Source organism: Myodes glareolus, chromosome 19 (genome assembly GCF_982192425.1).
Source record: "Myodes glareolus chromosome 19, mMyoGla1.1, whole genome shotgun sequence".
Classification (NCBI taxonomy): domain Eukaryota; kingdom Metazoa; phylum Chordata; class Mammalia; order Rodentia; family Cricetidae; genus Myodes; species Myodes glareolus.
In genome coordinates, this window is record NC_142044.1 from 12312882 (window position 1) to 12329645 (window position 16764).

General features: G+C 35.7%; 1 protein-coding gene across 1 annotated transcript in view; it reads right to left on the reverse strand.

Moving 5' to 3' along the window:
- Nucleotides 1–16764, reverse strand: part of Csmd3 (CUB and Sushi multiple domains 3) — a 1053984-nt gene that overhangs the window by 75722 nt on the left and 961498 nt on the right. The window contains exons 46-50 of the mRNA XM_087898772.1: nucleotides 5825–5905; nucleotides 5131–5244; nucleotides 3962–4150; nucleotides 3452–3598; nucleotides 595–783 (exon numbers count right to left, since the gene is read on the reverse strand). Of these exons, the coding sequence (XP_087754898.1) occupies nucleotides 595–783; nucleotides 3452–3598; nucleotides 3962–4150; nucleotides 5131–5244; nucleotides 5825–5905 (720 nt within the window). The remainder of the gene's footprint in view (nucleotides 1–594; nucleotides 784–3451; nucleotides 3599–3961; nucleotides 4151–5130; nucleotides 5245–5824; nucleotides 5906–16764) is intronic.

Here is a 16764-nt window from a genome sequence, read left to right on the forward strand (position 1 = left end):
TTATTTTGTATAGTTTAAGTTTATATTGACTTAATTATACTATCTTAATTCAAGAACTCCACTGTATTATATTTTCTGATTAACGAGTTTGTCATTTGGTTATCACAAGTTCCAGATATCACAGAGTGTTTTGCTTTTCAACAAATTACAAATGAGAATGAGATATATATTCCTGCCAAGTCATGAAACCACAAAATAGGAAAATAACCAGATATTACCTAGAGTTTCTCTCATAAATTTGTTTCCCAAAGAACAAAAACCTGTAGTGTTGAACTAAAATCTGTGATGTTCTTATATATTCTTGGTACTACCGTCATATACACTAATTTTTTTCTCCACAAGGTAACTGTGTTTGTGGATAAAATACGTTTAAAAAAACATATGGCAAATTAATCATATAACATCCAAGAAAACTAATCACATTTTGTGCCTCTCAAAGTCAATTTTATGGAAATGAATCCATTTTCAGGAATGACTCTATGATTTGTTTCTTAATATGTAAGCTTGATAATGTCCATTTTCTGTTTAACATCCAAAAAGGTAAGGTCAATCATTTAGTAAAGCCTGTTTCTGTTTGGGGATAAGATACTTCACCTTGGCAGGCAGGGACTGGTGCATCCCACGAATGGTACCCATAGGAGGACTTTCTGCACACGGCACTGCTCTTCCCAACGAGTCGGAAGCCTCGATCACAGGCCCAACGCACCACACTGTTCAGTTGTCCGCCTGTCTGACTGATGATGTATCCGTGAGGCGGCGATTCCGGGGTGCTGCAGTAGAAGGCTTTCCGGAGGAAAGAGTGATCACTGCTTAATCACCAACCAGACGTTCTCTGTCATCCAAGCTTACGAACAACTATGTGATTAATGCTGACTTAAGAGTAAGCCCATTCTTGTTTTATTTCATTGGCTATTATATAGTTTAATCTCTTTTAAAATGTGTATGAACATGGCTTGTAGGATGCGTGACTATCCCTACTCTCACAATTATTACTGTCATCTACATGTCCTGCTTTTCAGTGCATTCTGTCACCTGTGGATGTCCAAAAGTTCTGCGATGTGTCACCAGATTCAAGAAACTGAATTCCCTGGTCTGAAGGGCCTAACCGTCACAGCCTGGGATTAAAATAGTGGAGCATGTTGTTGACATGTCCCATGGAAGCTGTCTCTAGAGACCTGTATTATAGTGGGACACGTAATGAATTCTGACTGGTGTTAGAATGGACCTTCCTATGTCATGAACATCTTTGCTGCCCTATTATAGCCCCCATTCCGATAGAGTACTTATAAAATTATAAAACTTGTCAATAAATAAAACTTTCTTTCTCCTCAAGCCAGAAATTTCTGAAGATAATGTCAAGTAGCTTTATACACTTTGGAAACCTTTCAGCTTGTTATGGTTAAGTTTTGAAATATTTTTGTCATCTGAGAACATAGAAAGTTAGGGGTAAATATTGATAAATAAGTTGTATTTAGAATATAAATGTCACGAATTGTCATTTCTAACAGACAGTAGGAAAATGTCAAAATTTCTCGGTAGCAAAAAAAAATGTGTTTTATTTATATCTATATCAAAATTTGTCACGGATATTATTGCAAATAAAGACTGATTTCTACCTTAATTAATCTAATGGTTTTAATTGTTTTGTTTCAGCAATTCTCCTATAGTTTGCTACAATCGTGTAAAACAAAATTTAATGTACAAAATTCAATTATTTTTAGCACAAGTAAAATAAAATAATATTGATGTATTTCATGTGGTTGAAATACTAATTAAATACAATCTTAAGAGTGTGTGAAGCATATATTTAATTTTAAGACTGTTCTTTTGTCTTCAGACTTATTTGGTTACACATCTTGTAAGCAAATTAATATTGCTATTTAATTAAAATTTTTACTCATTTTTTAAAAATAAAAGTAATTAGGCAGAATAAATTTATTGCAGAGTAAATGTAGAGATATGAGCGTATTTTTTATGTCTATAATTTTTAAGTATGCTGAAATTTATACAAATAAGGGAGTATATAATCTATCAGTGAAATGCATTACTTGTTAATGCAGAATTAGATCAAAGCTCTTTATAAAACATTTAAAGTTGAAGCAACTCATAGTGATCAGCATCATGGGAAACACAAGTTCAACACTGATGAGGGCAGGCACAGTTGATTCTGGAATATCCTTCTAGCACAGACTCTTAGCTTTTCCTATCATCTAGGATTATAGTAAAGAAAAAAATGCATCACTTCTATAATGAAGAACAGTTTCTATTCAAATACACCCCAAAATAATTCTTATATAAAATAGTACATTTTTTGTTATAGAAAAAAGAACATTAAAAATTAGTGTCATCTTGATATGAAATGTGTATATTGAGCCCACCACTTTCTAATTATTACTCATTTCAGAGGAACAATAATAGCAACATTTTAAATTGTCAAATATTTTAATTGTGTAAAAATTTAATTTTAAATGTGTTCAAAATTTTATCTTTCAAAAATTAGATTCTATTGACAATTTTAAAAATGAAGAATAACTAAAACCATATTTTTGTAATTGTTTATGCTTTAAACTCATTGAAGGCTAAACAGTTCTTTAAACTATCAGATGATACACAGACAACACTCTAACAGCTTTCTACCAGGTAAAAGAACCAAATCTATTACAAGAGAAAGATCTGAAGCATTCAGTTTAATTAATCTGGGTTGTAAATACTTTATAAACTTTTTACCCCAACATATGTTTATTTTTATTTGGAAATTTCAAAAAATGTACCCCAATCACACTTGATTCCCCCACAAGAAGTCACTAATGTTTTAGATAATTAATTAAAGGAGAGGGTGGAATTATTTCAGCACAGAATGAAATTCAGGCACAGCGCTATTACCCCAAATTATTCAAAAATCAGAAATGGAGGGTCTGTAATTATTATTAAGTTAAAAATGAATATTATCTAGATTCCTCTGTCTGTTTTTGACTTGTTTATCTTTTTTACTGTGTATAAGTGCTTGTATGTACACTAAACATTTGACTGCTACAAGCTGAGATCAACAGAGGGTGTCACATCTCCTATAACTGGAGATACAGAAAGTTGTGAGCCAACATACAAAAATAATACAGACACTTGCAAGGTCAATACATGTTCTAAGCTGCTGAGCTTGACTTAGATTTATTTATTTTTATTTCACATGTATTGGTGTTTTTCCTGCCTATATGTCTGCATAGATATCTGTGTAAGGGTGTTAGATCTCCTCGAACTAGAGTTACAGATAGTTGTGAGCTGCCAAGTATGTACTGGGAATTGAACCTGGGTCTTGTGGAAGAGAAGTCAGTGCTCTTAACTGCTGAGCCATCGCTCCAGCCCATCTTAACTCTTAATTCCATCTTAATTCATTAATAATAGTCTTCACAATGACAGAAGTGAGATAGTTGCTAAAATCCTAAGCATCACGTACCAATGTATCTTATCCTGAAGCCTTTCTTGTTATTGCCGTGATCTGCAGACCACTGAAGAAATACTTCATGACCATTGCTTGTTACATTAAAAGCATTTGAATAATCTCCGCTGAGGGAAATAAGCACCGGACTCTGAATATTTGGTCCTTTAGAGAGAAAATAATGAAATATAGATATAAATAAATAGTAGCATGCCCATTTATTTTTAGTGTTTGTATGCTTAAAATAGTATGGAATATTAAAGTGGTTTTAGACCCAATGTTCCTTATCAGTAAGGGAAACCTAATACAAAATGATTTTCCTAAGCATTTTAATGGTTTCTTTAAACTGTAACGCATAACAATTATCAAACTAACAACAATTCTCTTACTGAATGGAGTCCATGAGCTCAAAACAATATCTACAAGATAAAAGTAGCATAAGCAGATGCTTATACTGAACATTTATGTGTACGGTTAGCGTGTTTCCACTGAATTTGTGAATATCCAGGAAATATGACCCATGGTTACCATCATACACCTGAAGAACATCAAACTCCTTTTCCGTCTGGAAGAATTCTACAAACATGCTGATGTTATAGCCCTTTTCCACTGAGATGCTCCAGGCACACATCTGCAGATTTGGGTAACTGTCAGGATATCCAGGACTCAGTATGACTCCTGTAGAGTCCAGTCGTAGTTCATTGGCAGGACAGAGCACTGTGAAAGAAGGCATCATTACGAATATTATAAAATATCAACAGAAGTTGTATTTTTAATACCAAATGATTGTTTTACATTCATGAACCAAAAGGAGATGGGTGCTGGAATATGTGTTAAATTACATTTCTTAATGTGCTATGTAAAATATATCATGGAGGCCTAAAAATTTACTGTATTTTTTTCTTTCCATTACATTGAAATTCCCTTCTTTATTATAAATAAATATATAGAGACAATGCGTTTAGTTCTTTTACTTCTTCACATATCCCTAATGACTTTTTTGCTCTTGTATCTATTCCTCTGACTTGCTATCTACATACTGCCCAGACTTTATTCTCTTACTTTCAACTCAATTTCCTCTCATTCTAAACTTTCAACCCTCTAGGCTGCACGGCCCAATAACAAAATATCTGTCTGTGGAATCCAAATTTTTTCATTCTTAACATGTAGTAACTAAAGGATTATATATCTAGTGACTAGAATATTTTTTCCTAATAAAAGGAATTATCATCTCAATGTTTATTCGGTACTTGTTTTGGTTTGGTTTGGTTTTTCCCTTTTTTTTCTACCCTTAATCATACCTGTAGAGAAAAAACACTTTGCACAGAAGAAACTGACTTCAGACTAATTAAAATAATTAGATCTCAGAGGAATGAAACACTTTTTTAATTGGTACAACTGAGAAATCATTGAATTAAAAATACTACATATGAATTATATACCTCAAAGTCATATTGTCAGGCAAGTATTCAATACTGAAATGACACATTTTCTGTGAAATTTTGCCTTTTCTGGCATAAACACAAAAGAAATGTTTAAGGAGTTAATAACCACAAGTTAAAAGTCGCAGCATGTGTAATCCCAGCACTCAAGATGCAGAGGCAGGTGAAACTCAAGTCTGAGGCCATCCTGGGCTATAGAGCAAGAACTTGTCTCAAAAAAAAGTAATTAAGCAAATAACTGCAAAACACCCATACCTTGACAAACTGGAGGTGCACCATCCATCTGTAGCCTCTCTCCCAGTCTGCATGTTAGAATTGCATTGCCAACCAGTGTAAATCCTGGAAGACACTGATATCTGATAATATCACCTGTTAACAAAACAAAACAAAAAAAAAACAAAAAACGGGGCTTTCAGACAAGCTACAAAGGGTAGCTGAATGGTGCTCTTATTTTAGAACCAAACTTATTTTCATTTATTCATTTTTAATCAATGTAAAAAGATTATCAATTATAAGGTTGACCCTTAAACATTGAACAAACAAGGCTTGGTAGCATGGATCTACCTTAAATGAAGGCAGGAGTAAGCTTCTCATGTATTCTTGATGAGGGACACCAGCTACATAGAAGCAATTGCCACAAGGAATTCATTTGCTTCTCATAAGTATGATCCTTCCGAACTGGTCCAATTAAAGAAGATTGTCATACTATTGCTTATTACTAAGGGATCCGAACATGGCATTTCTTCAAACTCACAACACAGATATCTAATATGTCCTTTACAAATGGCTTTCACTGTTTCTATTCTTCTTTAGATGGTTTTTTCCTCCTTCATAATTGCAACAAACCCTTTCAGCCCACAGGCTGCTGTACTTGTACATAGATTTTTCTTTTTAAAAAAGATAGTTCTGCTATGAGTGTACTCTTTAAAAGTAATTTTAGATACTTTACCTATTTCAAATTCATCATCTTCTGTCAAAATTTCTGCATTAGGTACAGGTGGTGGAGGCTGACACACTCTTAGTTGGTAGGCTACAAAAATAAACAATATTTGTTTATTCCTTTTTGGGAAAACTCCATGCATCAAAAATTATGCAAAGGTTTTAAAAGAATGAAATACATTTTTATTTGTAAACTTTCAATTACTCATTTAAAAGCAAGACTATAATCAATGGATAAAACAATTAGTTCTTGAATTGAGAGGAGTTTTTTGTCTTACACTGTATTACTGTCAATTCATATACAACATGTCAAAGTATATAAATAGTGAGAACATGCAAATGTCCTCTTATTTCATAGACTACATCTTCAATATCTCACCTGTTGCAAGAGTATTACTGGAACACCAAAAAAACACATGCAAGAGAAAATTATTGAAATAAATGCAGAAAACAAGTGATATTTTCCCATTTCCAAAGGGTTACAACACCTAGAGGACATTACAGATTCAGGGGGGAAAAGCAACCTTGCACATAAACTTTAGTGGTGAATTCTTGCTGAATCACTGTCATCTTACCAAGATCCATTTTATAAAACGTTAATTGACTAGCCAATATCCAGATTAGTAAGGACAAAAAGAAGAAATTTAAAATAACTATAAAGAAATAATGAAGAGATTTAAAAATATAGAGAGACAAATAATGGAAGAATACACAGAAGAACACTTATGAGTCTATAGTTAGGAAAATTTATTTGAATGAAAGATCACCTCAGAAAATGTAGCAAAGTGCATGTCTACATGAAGCTTATTTTGCCTTCCTTTGTGAATAATTTTCAATAGGTGTCATAAAAATGAATTATTCATGGTTTTGAAGAAGTATAGCACATTAGACACGGTTTCTGTCATTTATGGAACATGCAGAAAATTAGCTACCTTACTCAGTTTTAGACCAGATGTTGTGAATTACTATTGATGAGGGCCATGTTATTTCCACAACTCCAAATGGATGCTTTGAGCTAAAGTCTGCTTTGCTCTGTTCTGTTTCCAGTTACCATCAATTTCATAGGACACAACCCACGAAGCTAAGGAATCACAATGAGGCCACATAGGGTCTCCAGTACAATCTTCTTGCCACTTTAATAAAAATAATAATACTTTTCCCTGATTTAGAGATGTGAAGTCTGAGCAAAATTTATGTTTTGTTGGTTTTTGTTTGCTTGCTTGTTTTTTGAGACAGTTTTCTCTAAATAACAAACAATCCTGGATAACCTGGAAATTGTTTTATAGACCAGGCTAAACTTAACCTCACAGAGATCCATCTGCCTCTGCCACCTGACAAAAGTTCTTTTGATCAAGTTTTTATAACTCCATCTTGGTGATTTCACTAATTCCTTTGGCTTCATTTCTTTTCTAATTTTATCCTTTAATTACCAAATCTACAAAAGCAAGCTAATCATGTCTTTTATGATCCTTGGTGGCTTTGTCCTTTACAGTATAAACTTCAAATTAATAAATCATGTTTTATGTATAGCACACATATTCGTGCCTGGTTTTGAAATGAAGTATTAGCCATAAATTTGCCTAATTGTTCATAGTTTAAGTCTCCAGGTGGATTCACCTGAGGAAAAATAATTATTTAACTGTCTTTTTACCTGGTAATGGCCACCTATCCCTATGTCTGTAATTCCACAAATATGAGCTAAATAGATGACAGGTTGGGGGTTTTCTGAAGATCCAGAGAGTACTACTCAGTGGGAAAAAAAACTATGACAACTTGAATTTTGTATGCAAATGGATGGAATTAGAAAACACTATCCTGAGTGAGGTAACCCAGACCCCCCCCAAAAAAAATGAATATGGTACATACTCACTCATAAGTGGATATTACCTATAAACAAAAGACATTGAACCTATAGTTCTTGATCCTAGAGAAGCTAAGTAATAAGTTAAACCAACAAAAACAACATATATAGATCCACCTGGAAAATGAAAGCAGACAAGATCGCCGGATGAAATTGGGAGCATGGTGGGGAGGGAAGAAGGAGAAGAGGAGGGTAGAAGAGGAGAATTAAGGAGAGCTTGAGGGAATGGGATAGTCAGGAAGGAGAAAGGACAGAGATGAGAGCAAGAAAAGAGATATCTTGATTGAGGGAATCATTATAGGGTTAGCTGAAACCTGGATCTAGAGAAATTCCCAGGAATGCACAAAGATGACCCCACCTAAGACCATAAGCAATAGAGCAGAGGGGGCCTTGACTTGCCCTGTAGTCAGACTGATGAATATCTTAAATATCACCACAGAACCTTCATCCTGCAGTTGATGGAAACAAAGATAGAGACCAACATAGGAGCACTGGACTGAGCTCCCAAAGTCCAGTTGAAGAGTGGAAGGAATGAGAATATGAGAAAAGAGGTCAAGAACATGATGGGTTTACCCACTGAAATAGTTTTCCTGAGGTAATAGGAGCTCATCAACTCCAATCAGACTGGGAGGAACAAGCATAGGACCAAACTAGTACCTCTGAATGTGGTTGACAGTTGTATGGCTGGAGCATATTGCAGGACCACTGGCAGTGACACCAGATATATCCCTACTGCATGTACTGTTTTAAGTTTTTGGGTTTTTTTTGGGGGGGGGGGATCCTATTCTCTTTGAATGTATACCTTTATCAGCCTAGATATAGTAGGGAGGGCCTTGATCCTTCCCCAAAGCAATGTGCCTTACCCTCTCTGAGGTTGGATGAGGGTGGTATGGGAGGGTGTGTAGAGAGAACGGGAGTGAAAACATGGATTGGCAATTTATTTAATCTAATAAATTTAAAAATAAAGAAAGAAAAAGAAAAAAGGAGGTGGGAAAACTAGAAGAAATCAGTTTCATCTGTTTCTCCTTTGACATTGAAGCAAACTACAAAATATTAGCAAGTAATAAAAAGTTTACAAAAGTACTTTTTATCAGTTTCTGAATGTCTGCTCTTACCATACTCCTAGAATTTGAAGTTTCTGCTGACAGTATCTCAGGGTAGAAAAACACTATTTCATACTTGCTATGCCAGGATAAATAGTGTCCTTTTATCTAGTGTCTTTCTTAGACTCTCAGATTGTGGTGTGAAGTGGAGTTACTGCAGATATAAGTTAAGTTCCACTGATACTGAATTAGTGTGAAGTTTTAATTAGGTGACTCATGTCCGCATAGAACAAAATAATGAGATAGAGAGGCATGGCAATGATTAGTCAGGAAGAATGTGTAGTGATTCACACAAAAGCTGAGAATACAATACAGAAATTACTGGCTGATACACAGGTAGGAGACAAGAAAAGGCCTCGCACAGCCTTCAGGGAAGGCATGGAACAGTTTGAACACTATAGCTCAATTCTGAGTCCTCTTGCTGCTTCAGAGACTTGCTTTGCTATGTCATTAAATTTAATTACATCAACACAACGGGTCACAGTTAGGAATATATGTATGTACAAATTCATATATACATGTGATGTAAATTTTGAAAAGATAGACTTAATTTGAAGGAAAATGAAGTGTTTGGAAAGAGGAAAGAGAAGGGAGGAATGTTGTAATACAGAATAATCTCAAAAAATACACAACTTAGTTAGACTGCCTGTCTTTAGGAAGAAAATAAGGGAGGAAAGAGGGAGAGAGGGAAGGAGGGATGGAAGGAGGGAGGGAAAGATAGAAAGGGGGAGAATGGAAGGGAAGAAATGAGAAGGGAAGGGAAGGGAAGGAAAAGGAACAGGTGAGAGACAGAAAGAAAAATAAAGGAGTCAGAAATCTAGACTTCACGATAAATTTCTAGTCAGGTGGCGTGCCACACACCTGTACACGTACAGCAGAATCACTTGTGAGACTGAAATGAAAAGATCACAAGTTCTAGGGCAGCATCAACTTAGGACAAGATTCAGTGAACTAATGAGGAGGGGGAGAACAACTATCTGTTGCTTTAAAGTCCCTAGTTCCCGTTACTATTATTGTTATTCCATAAATCCTATGACACTAATAACAAATATTATTAAACAGGAATTCGGTGTACTGTTCATGCTTTGTATCTGTCTTACATGCCACTAAACTGCTGATAAATTATCTAGACAGCATTCAAAGTCATTGTTCCTCAACCATGAGGACTAGAACTCTGACTCCCAGAACCTACATATAAGTTTGTCAAGTAGTTATCTGAAATAAGTTATCTGGAACTAGCTAGAATTGTTGATTTGGGGATGCATTCACAGAGCTTGCCCTAAGCCATAATGTAGGGAAGAGATTGAGAAAAACACCAAACCTCAACTTTGAGCTTTTACATACATACTCACACACATTTAAATTTCTCTTCTTCTACCATTTACTTTGCCTCTCTCTCTCTCTCTCTCTCCCCCCCTCCCTCCCTCCCTCCCTCTCTCTCTCTCTCTCTCTCTCTCTCTCTCTCTGTGTCCTGTTTCTCTCTCATTCTCTCTCTTACACATTTCCTTCTACAATTGCAGAAAAACAAACAAGAGTCGAAGTAATTCTCCTCATCCCCTTATTATTGATTACAATGAATACACATTGGATGGCATGGTCTGCAGACTGAGTTTACAGTCAGAGATTGGGCATGCTGATTAGTTTTACTTTCCCTGGTCCCACTTTTGAGATGTGTTTTATTTCCTATGAATCCCCAAGAAGCTTTTTATTTGACATGCAATGCTTTATCTCCATCTTCACTTAGGGAAGCATAGCCCAAAATTTGTTATCTTCATATTGAGCAGAAAGTGTTTTGCAATCTTGTCTTCGCCCATCCTTTGTCTTTCCTTCATTAGTTCTTGTTTCATTGATAGTTTATATGGGAGTATTTGGTAAATCTTTACTTTTGTACCTCACTTATTGAGGCTCATTAGGTTGTTCATCAAGTAAGTTAGTACTGGGTTCCTACTGTGTGTCATGTGGGGTGAAATGAGAACTACACCTGAGAGGGGTACTTTTACTACTTCTCATATGCACGTTGATAGTGGAAGAGAAAGACGTGAGTCAAACAACTAACCAGTAGAATTTGACTAATTGAAGCAACAGGTCTGAGTGATGGTGGTAATGATAGAAGTGGTGGTGTGTCGTGTGTGAGTGTGTGTGTGTGGAGGAAGGAGAACACAGGGAAGAATAAACCTCCCAGAAAAGACAACATAAATAGACAATTAAAAGAAAGCAAGATGATTGTGTGTACAAGTTCTGTGAGCAGAAAGAGAAAAAACAGAACTGCGCTAGAGAAAATCAAAAAATAGTGTGTGGGTCATATTTGAGAACTATAATTATTTTCATTTAAGACTAAATAAAACTCTAAAGTTTAACCACAATTCTCTACAATATCAATAACAGTAACTACAACTAGAAATGGACTATTAAAGATTTTTTTCCAAACTAGGAATAAGCATATATTTTTCCTTACAAATGAACAGTTCTTAAGAATATTTGGACCTCAAGAACCACAGAACTAGTTCAGCTGATTAAAAGAAGCCAGGAAAAAGTGAACAAACCAACAGCCTCGCTCCTGCCACAGACTCCTCTATTACACAGTCATAAAATCCTGAAAAGGTTGCCGTGTTAGAATCATTAACAAAGCATCTACACTTTGTGTTCTAACTAACAGTACTTCTAGATTGCTATCATTTAGCTTGTTGTGCTTTCTCTTATAATTTGTCTTAAATAGAGAAAGTCTCTTCACCTATAATATTCTATCAAGGTGACATAAGCCACTCTCGATTCCACATTTTCATTCTCCCTCTGGCAACTTTCATAATATGAAATCTATTTTTATACACTCAATACAGTTTGAAGAAAAGAGAGACTTTTAGTAAAACTTATAACTTTTGCCTTTGAGGAATTTAATTGACATGGAGAGCAAAACATTCAATAACTAATAAATACTTGCTGAGTGTCTGAGGTCAATGTAACTTAAAGAAAAAGAGAGAGCTTTAAATGTTCACACCCTTAAATACCATGCTAGTTAAAAATTCTAGGATGGCAGAGGAGAGCATCTTGGCACCCAATCACCGCTTGCTGAATGGTTGATACTTGATGACTGTGAGCAGGAGAGTCAGTTTCCATTGGTGGTGACTATTCATAAGATGTCCATGGATAGTGCATGACCCCACATCCACGCACATATGAGTACCCATGATTGGGTTCATAAAAAACAAAAAGAGGACCTAAAACTGGAGGGTATCGAGCCCAGGAAATTTGAGGGAGGAAAGAGAAGATGGATGTAAAAAAGATACTCTGGAAACAAGTATGACATTTTCAAAAAATAAATTAATTAATTAAAATTTGAGAAGAAAATCTGTAAATCTGTGCCTTGATTTTCTCACTTTTAGAATGGTTGTAAAACTGAAGTTAAAATTCTTTAAAGAATTTAAAGGATTTGGAGAGAGACAAATATTTTCGTTGAACCTATATGCCTTATCCAGTAAATGTTAACATCGATATTACTATTGAAATAATTCCTCAGTTGTTCAACCTGCAACTTCCATATTAGCTACTTGTTCTCATAAACACTGAAAATGTCCCCAACTTCCAATGACAGCGCAATAGAGTCACTCTGGCTCTACAAGGAGAATTATGCATTAAAACTGCTGGGATTCTTTGCTGTTGTACAAGCATTTATAATATATTCGAATGTCTATTGCAGAAACACATCTTATGGCAGAGCATAACAAAAGTGCATTCTCTGGTCCTAAAACTACTAATTCAATGCTGCAAGACACTGCTCAAAATTATTTTCATGAACAGTTGTTACATTTGTGAGATCCTCTGAGAGCTACAATTTCTCCGGAGTCCAGCTAAGGAAACAATCAATCATGTGAAGGAAGTCAATGAATAGGAAACGATCTTTGCCAATACGTATCTGACAGAAAATGAAGATACAGGGTACATAAAGAACAACACCACCAACAAGAAAAAAGCCAGGAAAACATACATAACAATTAATAATGGGCTATATATGTAAACAGAATATTCAAAATAATAAATAGAAATATCTGAGAAATATTTTAATAAGTGTTCATATGTGGTTCCACGGAAACAACCAAACATCCCAGGCTATAACAGAGACTATTGGTTACTCTCCATAAATTGATTTCAAAGTTTATTTACTAAAGAAAAACTTACATATCTCTTTGAGCATTTAGTTGTCAAGCTGCTGCCTACACAGAGATGTTAGCCCTATTGACTAGTTTTCACAGTACTGGAAGTTACTCTGCTTCCTAACAGACAAGAAAGGTAACCAAAAAAAAAAATAGCTCTAAACCCTGTAATTTACATGATTATTTGCCTGCAATATCTTCTGGTGTGATAGAGTACAGATGTTATAGGAGGTATCCACTATTCTCTGGTTGGATTTTAGGATCACTCTGTAAGATAGACCCAATACCTGACACTACTCAGATGGCCAATTTAAGGCATAGACAGGCCATGGATCTGGGGAAAAAAATTTCTATTGCTCTGCTAAAAGAGCATAGAAATATAAAAGCCTCCTCAAAACCATTTGTTATACCCAGTGCCTTGTGCATCCATCATCAGAAAGGCTTCCTCTTGCAGTAGATGGGGATTAACAGACAGAGCTTCACAACTGAACTATGTGCAGAGCGAAAGACTTGGGAACTCTCAGACCTAAGTAGGATGTCTTCCTCAAACTCCTCCACTCAGGGCTCTAGGAGCTATACAGAAGAGGAGGTATGAAAATTTAAGAGCCAGAGGACCAAGGAGTCTTTTGTGAGATAGTGTCTCCTACATATTATAAGGAAGCTTCTCATGCTACCTCAACATTATCCCTGCCTGAACAAGATCTAGACAATGACAGTACCAATAAACGTGCTGAACTGGAATGAAGGAAGCATGTGGAGCCCCACCTGTTCAACACAAAGAACTACAAACAATTAATGACTGCTAAGATTGGGAGAATTCATTCTCCCCAGGAATCAGCCTGCAATAGATTATCAACTACCAACTGGTGTGCCATGAAATCACATCACATTCATGCAGGCAGTACTGAACGTACTTTGCATACACACACACACACACACACACACACACACACACACAGAGAGAGAGAGAGAGAGAGAGAGAGAGAGAGAGGGGAGAGAGAGAGACAGAGACAGAGACAGAGACAGAGACAGAGAGAGATTATGATTTGAGAGAAAATAGGAGAATATAGGAGGAATTGGAAGGAGGGGACATGGGAGTCAGAAGGATGAAGTAAAGGAGAAAATGAGATGTAATTATTTTTAATTGTCATTTTTAATTGCATAGAAAATATTATTCACCATCAAACTAACATAATTTCATGCTTTACATGTGTGCTGTAGTTAATTCTGAAGAGGATAATGTGGTCTAGCAAAAAATATCACTAGTTTAACACGGGTTAAAACTTATTTCCAAACTGCAAACAACCTTATGTCTCTGTATTTGGGTCTGTGTGGGAGACAGAAGTTGAGCTGTAGCAGTGAACGTGGTAGACATTCAGTCACTGGCTGACCCACGCAGTATCAATGATGTCACCTAAATTTTAAATAGTCTATGCACATACTTTACTCCACCCTTTTCATGGAGTTCTCTACTTAGAAACTTTCCCAGTTATGACTACTAAGAGCAAAGATGTATAGACTAACTCTTTACAGCTTTCAAATCCACAATTGATCTCAATCTCCATTCTTCTCAAAGGAAGCAATTTGTTTAGCGTGTCATTCAGCTTTGAAGCATCATTTTGCTCTTTAACAACACATTGGAATTGTATTATGTGTTCCAGGATCTCAGACGAAAGCTATTATTTAAGTAAGTGCCGTGTTTGGATGTGCGTGGATATCTGTTTTCTGGCCCAATAAACTTACTTCTTGCAATCTCTTTAGAATTTGTTTCTGGCCATACTTTTTTTCGGTTATTTTTAATTTCCTATTTTCTTTGCAGTGCACCATCCAACCCAATTCCAAAAAAGAATGCCACATTTATCTATGTCTATTCAACCGAGCTATTAGAGGCTGTTACAAAAAGGAAAACAGGACCCAGGCAAACTGCCATATATTTTCTCCAAACGAAAAAAGCACAAGTACATAACCTTTTTGCTAAGTAAGGACATACGATTCCTTATAGATGATAAAAATAATGCTCTCACTTCGTTATAAACACTAAGCCCTGGGTTAGTTCAGTGCTGACTCATATTAGGTCAAGTATGACTTTCTGTAGCTATAAGAAAGGTCTGGGGTGGGGAGCAGGGAGGTGTTGTTAAATATGTTCTAGGTTTTGTAATTTTTAGTAGTATTGCTTTTAAAGTCATCTAATATTAAACAATTTCACTTGAAAGTGTAGTAAAAGTTCTTTAAAACATGCTATCTGGGAGGTGGTGGCACACATCTTTAATCTGAGCACTTGAGAGGCAGAGACTGGTGGATATCTGTGAGTGTGAGGGCCAGCCTGGTCAACAAGAGCTAGTTTCAGGACAAGTTCCAAAGGTAAAGCTTTGTCCAAAGACAGCTCCCCATCTCAAAAGGCTAAAAAGGTGAAGAAGAAAGAAAGAAAGAGAGAAAGAAAGAAAGAAAGAAAGAAAGAAAGAAAGAAAGAAAGAAAGAAAGAAAGGCTTCCCAAATTGTAAAGATGAAAAATAGAAATATCCATATGCGTATATTTATATACACACATCTCATTTGGAGAAAACCTGCTAATGATTTAACATGAATCACGGAAGTGCTTCTGTTGTGCTTAATTCACTTGCAACAGTCACTTTTGTACAATTAATATTTGAGATAAAAACTTTGTGTCTTGATGAGGTAGACTGTCAGAAAGGAGAGCAAATACTACTCCTTGGCTTTAATCCTGAAGTAGATTAGCAGGAAACAACTTTAATTGCTTTACTGGAGAAGTAGTCACAGAAAGCACTGGAAACAAAGGTATCAAGGAGCCTTCAGAATCATCACAAGAAAATTCCAGTGTCTGGTGCAAGAATAGACATTGTCCTAAGCACATGGTTAATTGAGGGTACTGTGACACGGCACTGAGTCCATTAAAGTCTGGAACAAAGACTGCTGTTCTTTATGGTTGAATTCCTTGCCCATTAGCAGATAACAGAGAGCATTAGCAGAGATAGCTCCCTCTTTCCAGCCTCAGTTTCTGTTCTCTATTCATGCATAGCCACAGCCTGTGGGACTTTTGCAGTAATATACCAGACCTATCATTAGCTCTCACTTCAACCCACTGCAAATATTCAGCACTTAAAGAAAAAAGCGGGTATCTGCTGCTTGGAGCTGGCATTTCTGATAGGAACTGTCTTCTACTGAATGCAAACAGCTTTGCTAAGAATGAACACCAGATAAGGTAATTATTTCACCTTATTGGAGCAAGATGTAAACAAGACCTTGCTGTAATAAAAATTATGAAACTAGAATACTGTTTAGGCTTAATGTTAGAGCAAGGATGTTCAATATCAGCTAAAAAAAAAGAAATATTATACCCAACCCAATTATATATACATAGACCTTTCCTCTATCAAGGAAAATAAAAGATGTGCTAAGATAAATCTTAAAAATATTCTAATGTTTGGACAGCACCTAATCCAGAAAAGAACGATGCTTCTTTGAATCTTTCCACCAAACCGTCTCACACACTTCAAAGCATGTTATCCATCTCCCTGCCGTGGGTTTTGAGAAGCCATAGTGTCCATCATTTGTGCTTTGTCTTATTGATTATAGCAAGCCAATAAACCCAATTCTGTTTAATAAAAGCTATGTTATGATGATTTTTGACTAGAGAAGACAGTAAGACAAAAAATAGCAGACATGGGGATGAATATATTAACGCAGAAATATTAAAATATAGCGTGTGCTTTTGACAAGACATCAACTTACTTAATCACGGGCTTAATTTTTACTTATCCAAATACTAGTAAATGAATTATGCTTTGCGTAGACAAATGGCAACATTGTAGTTATAGTT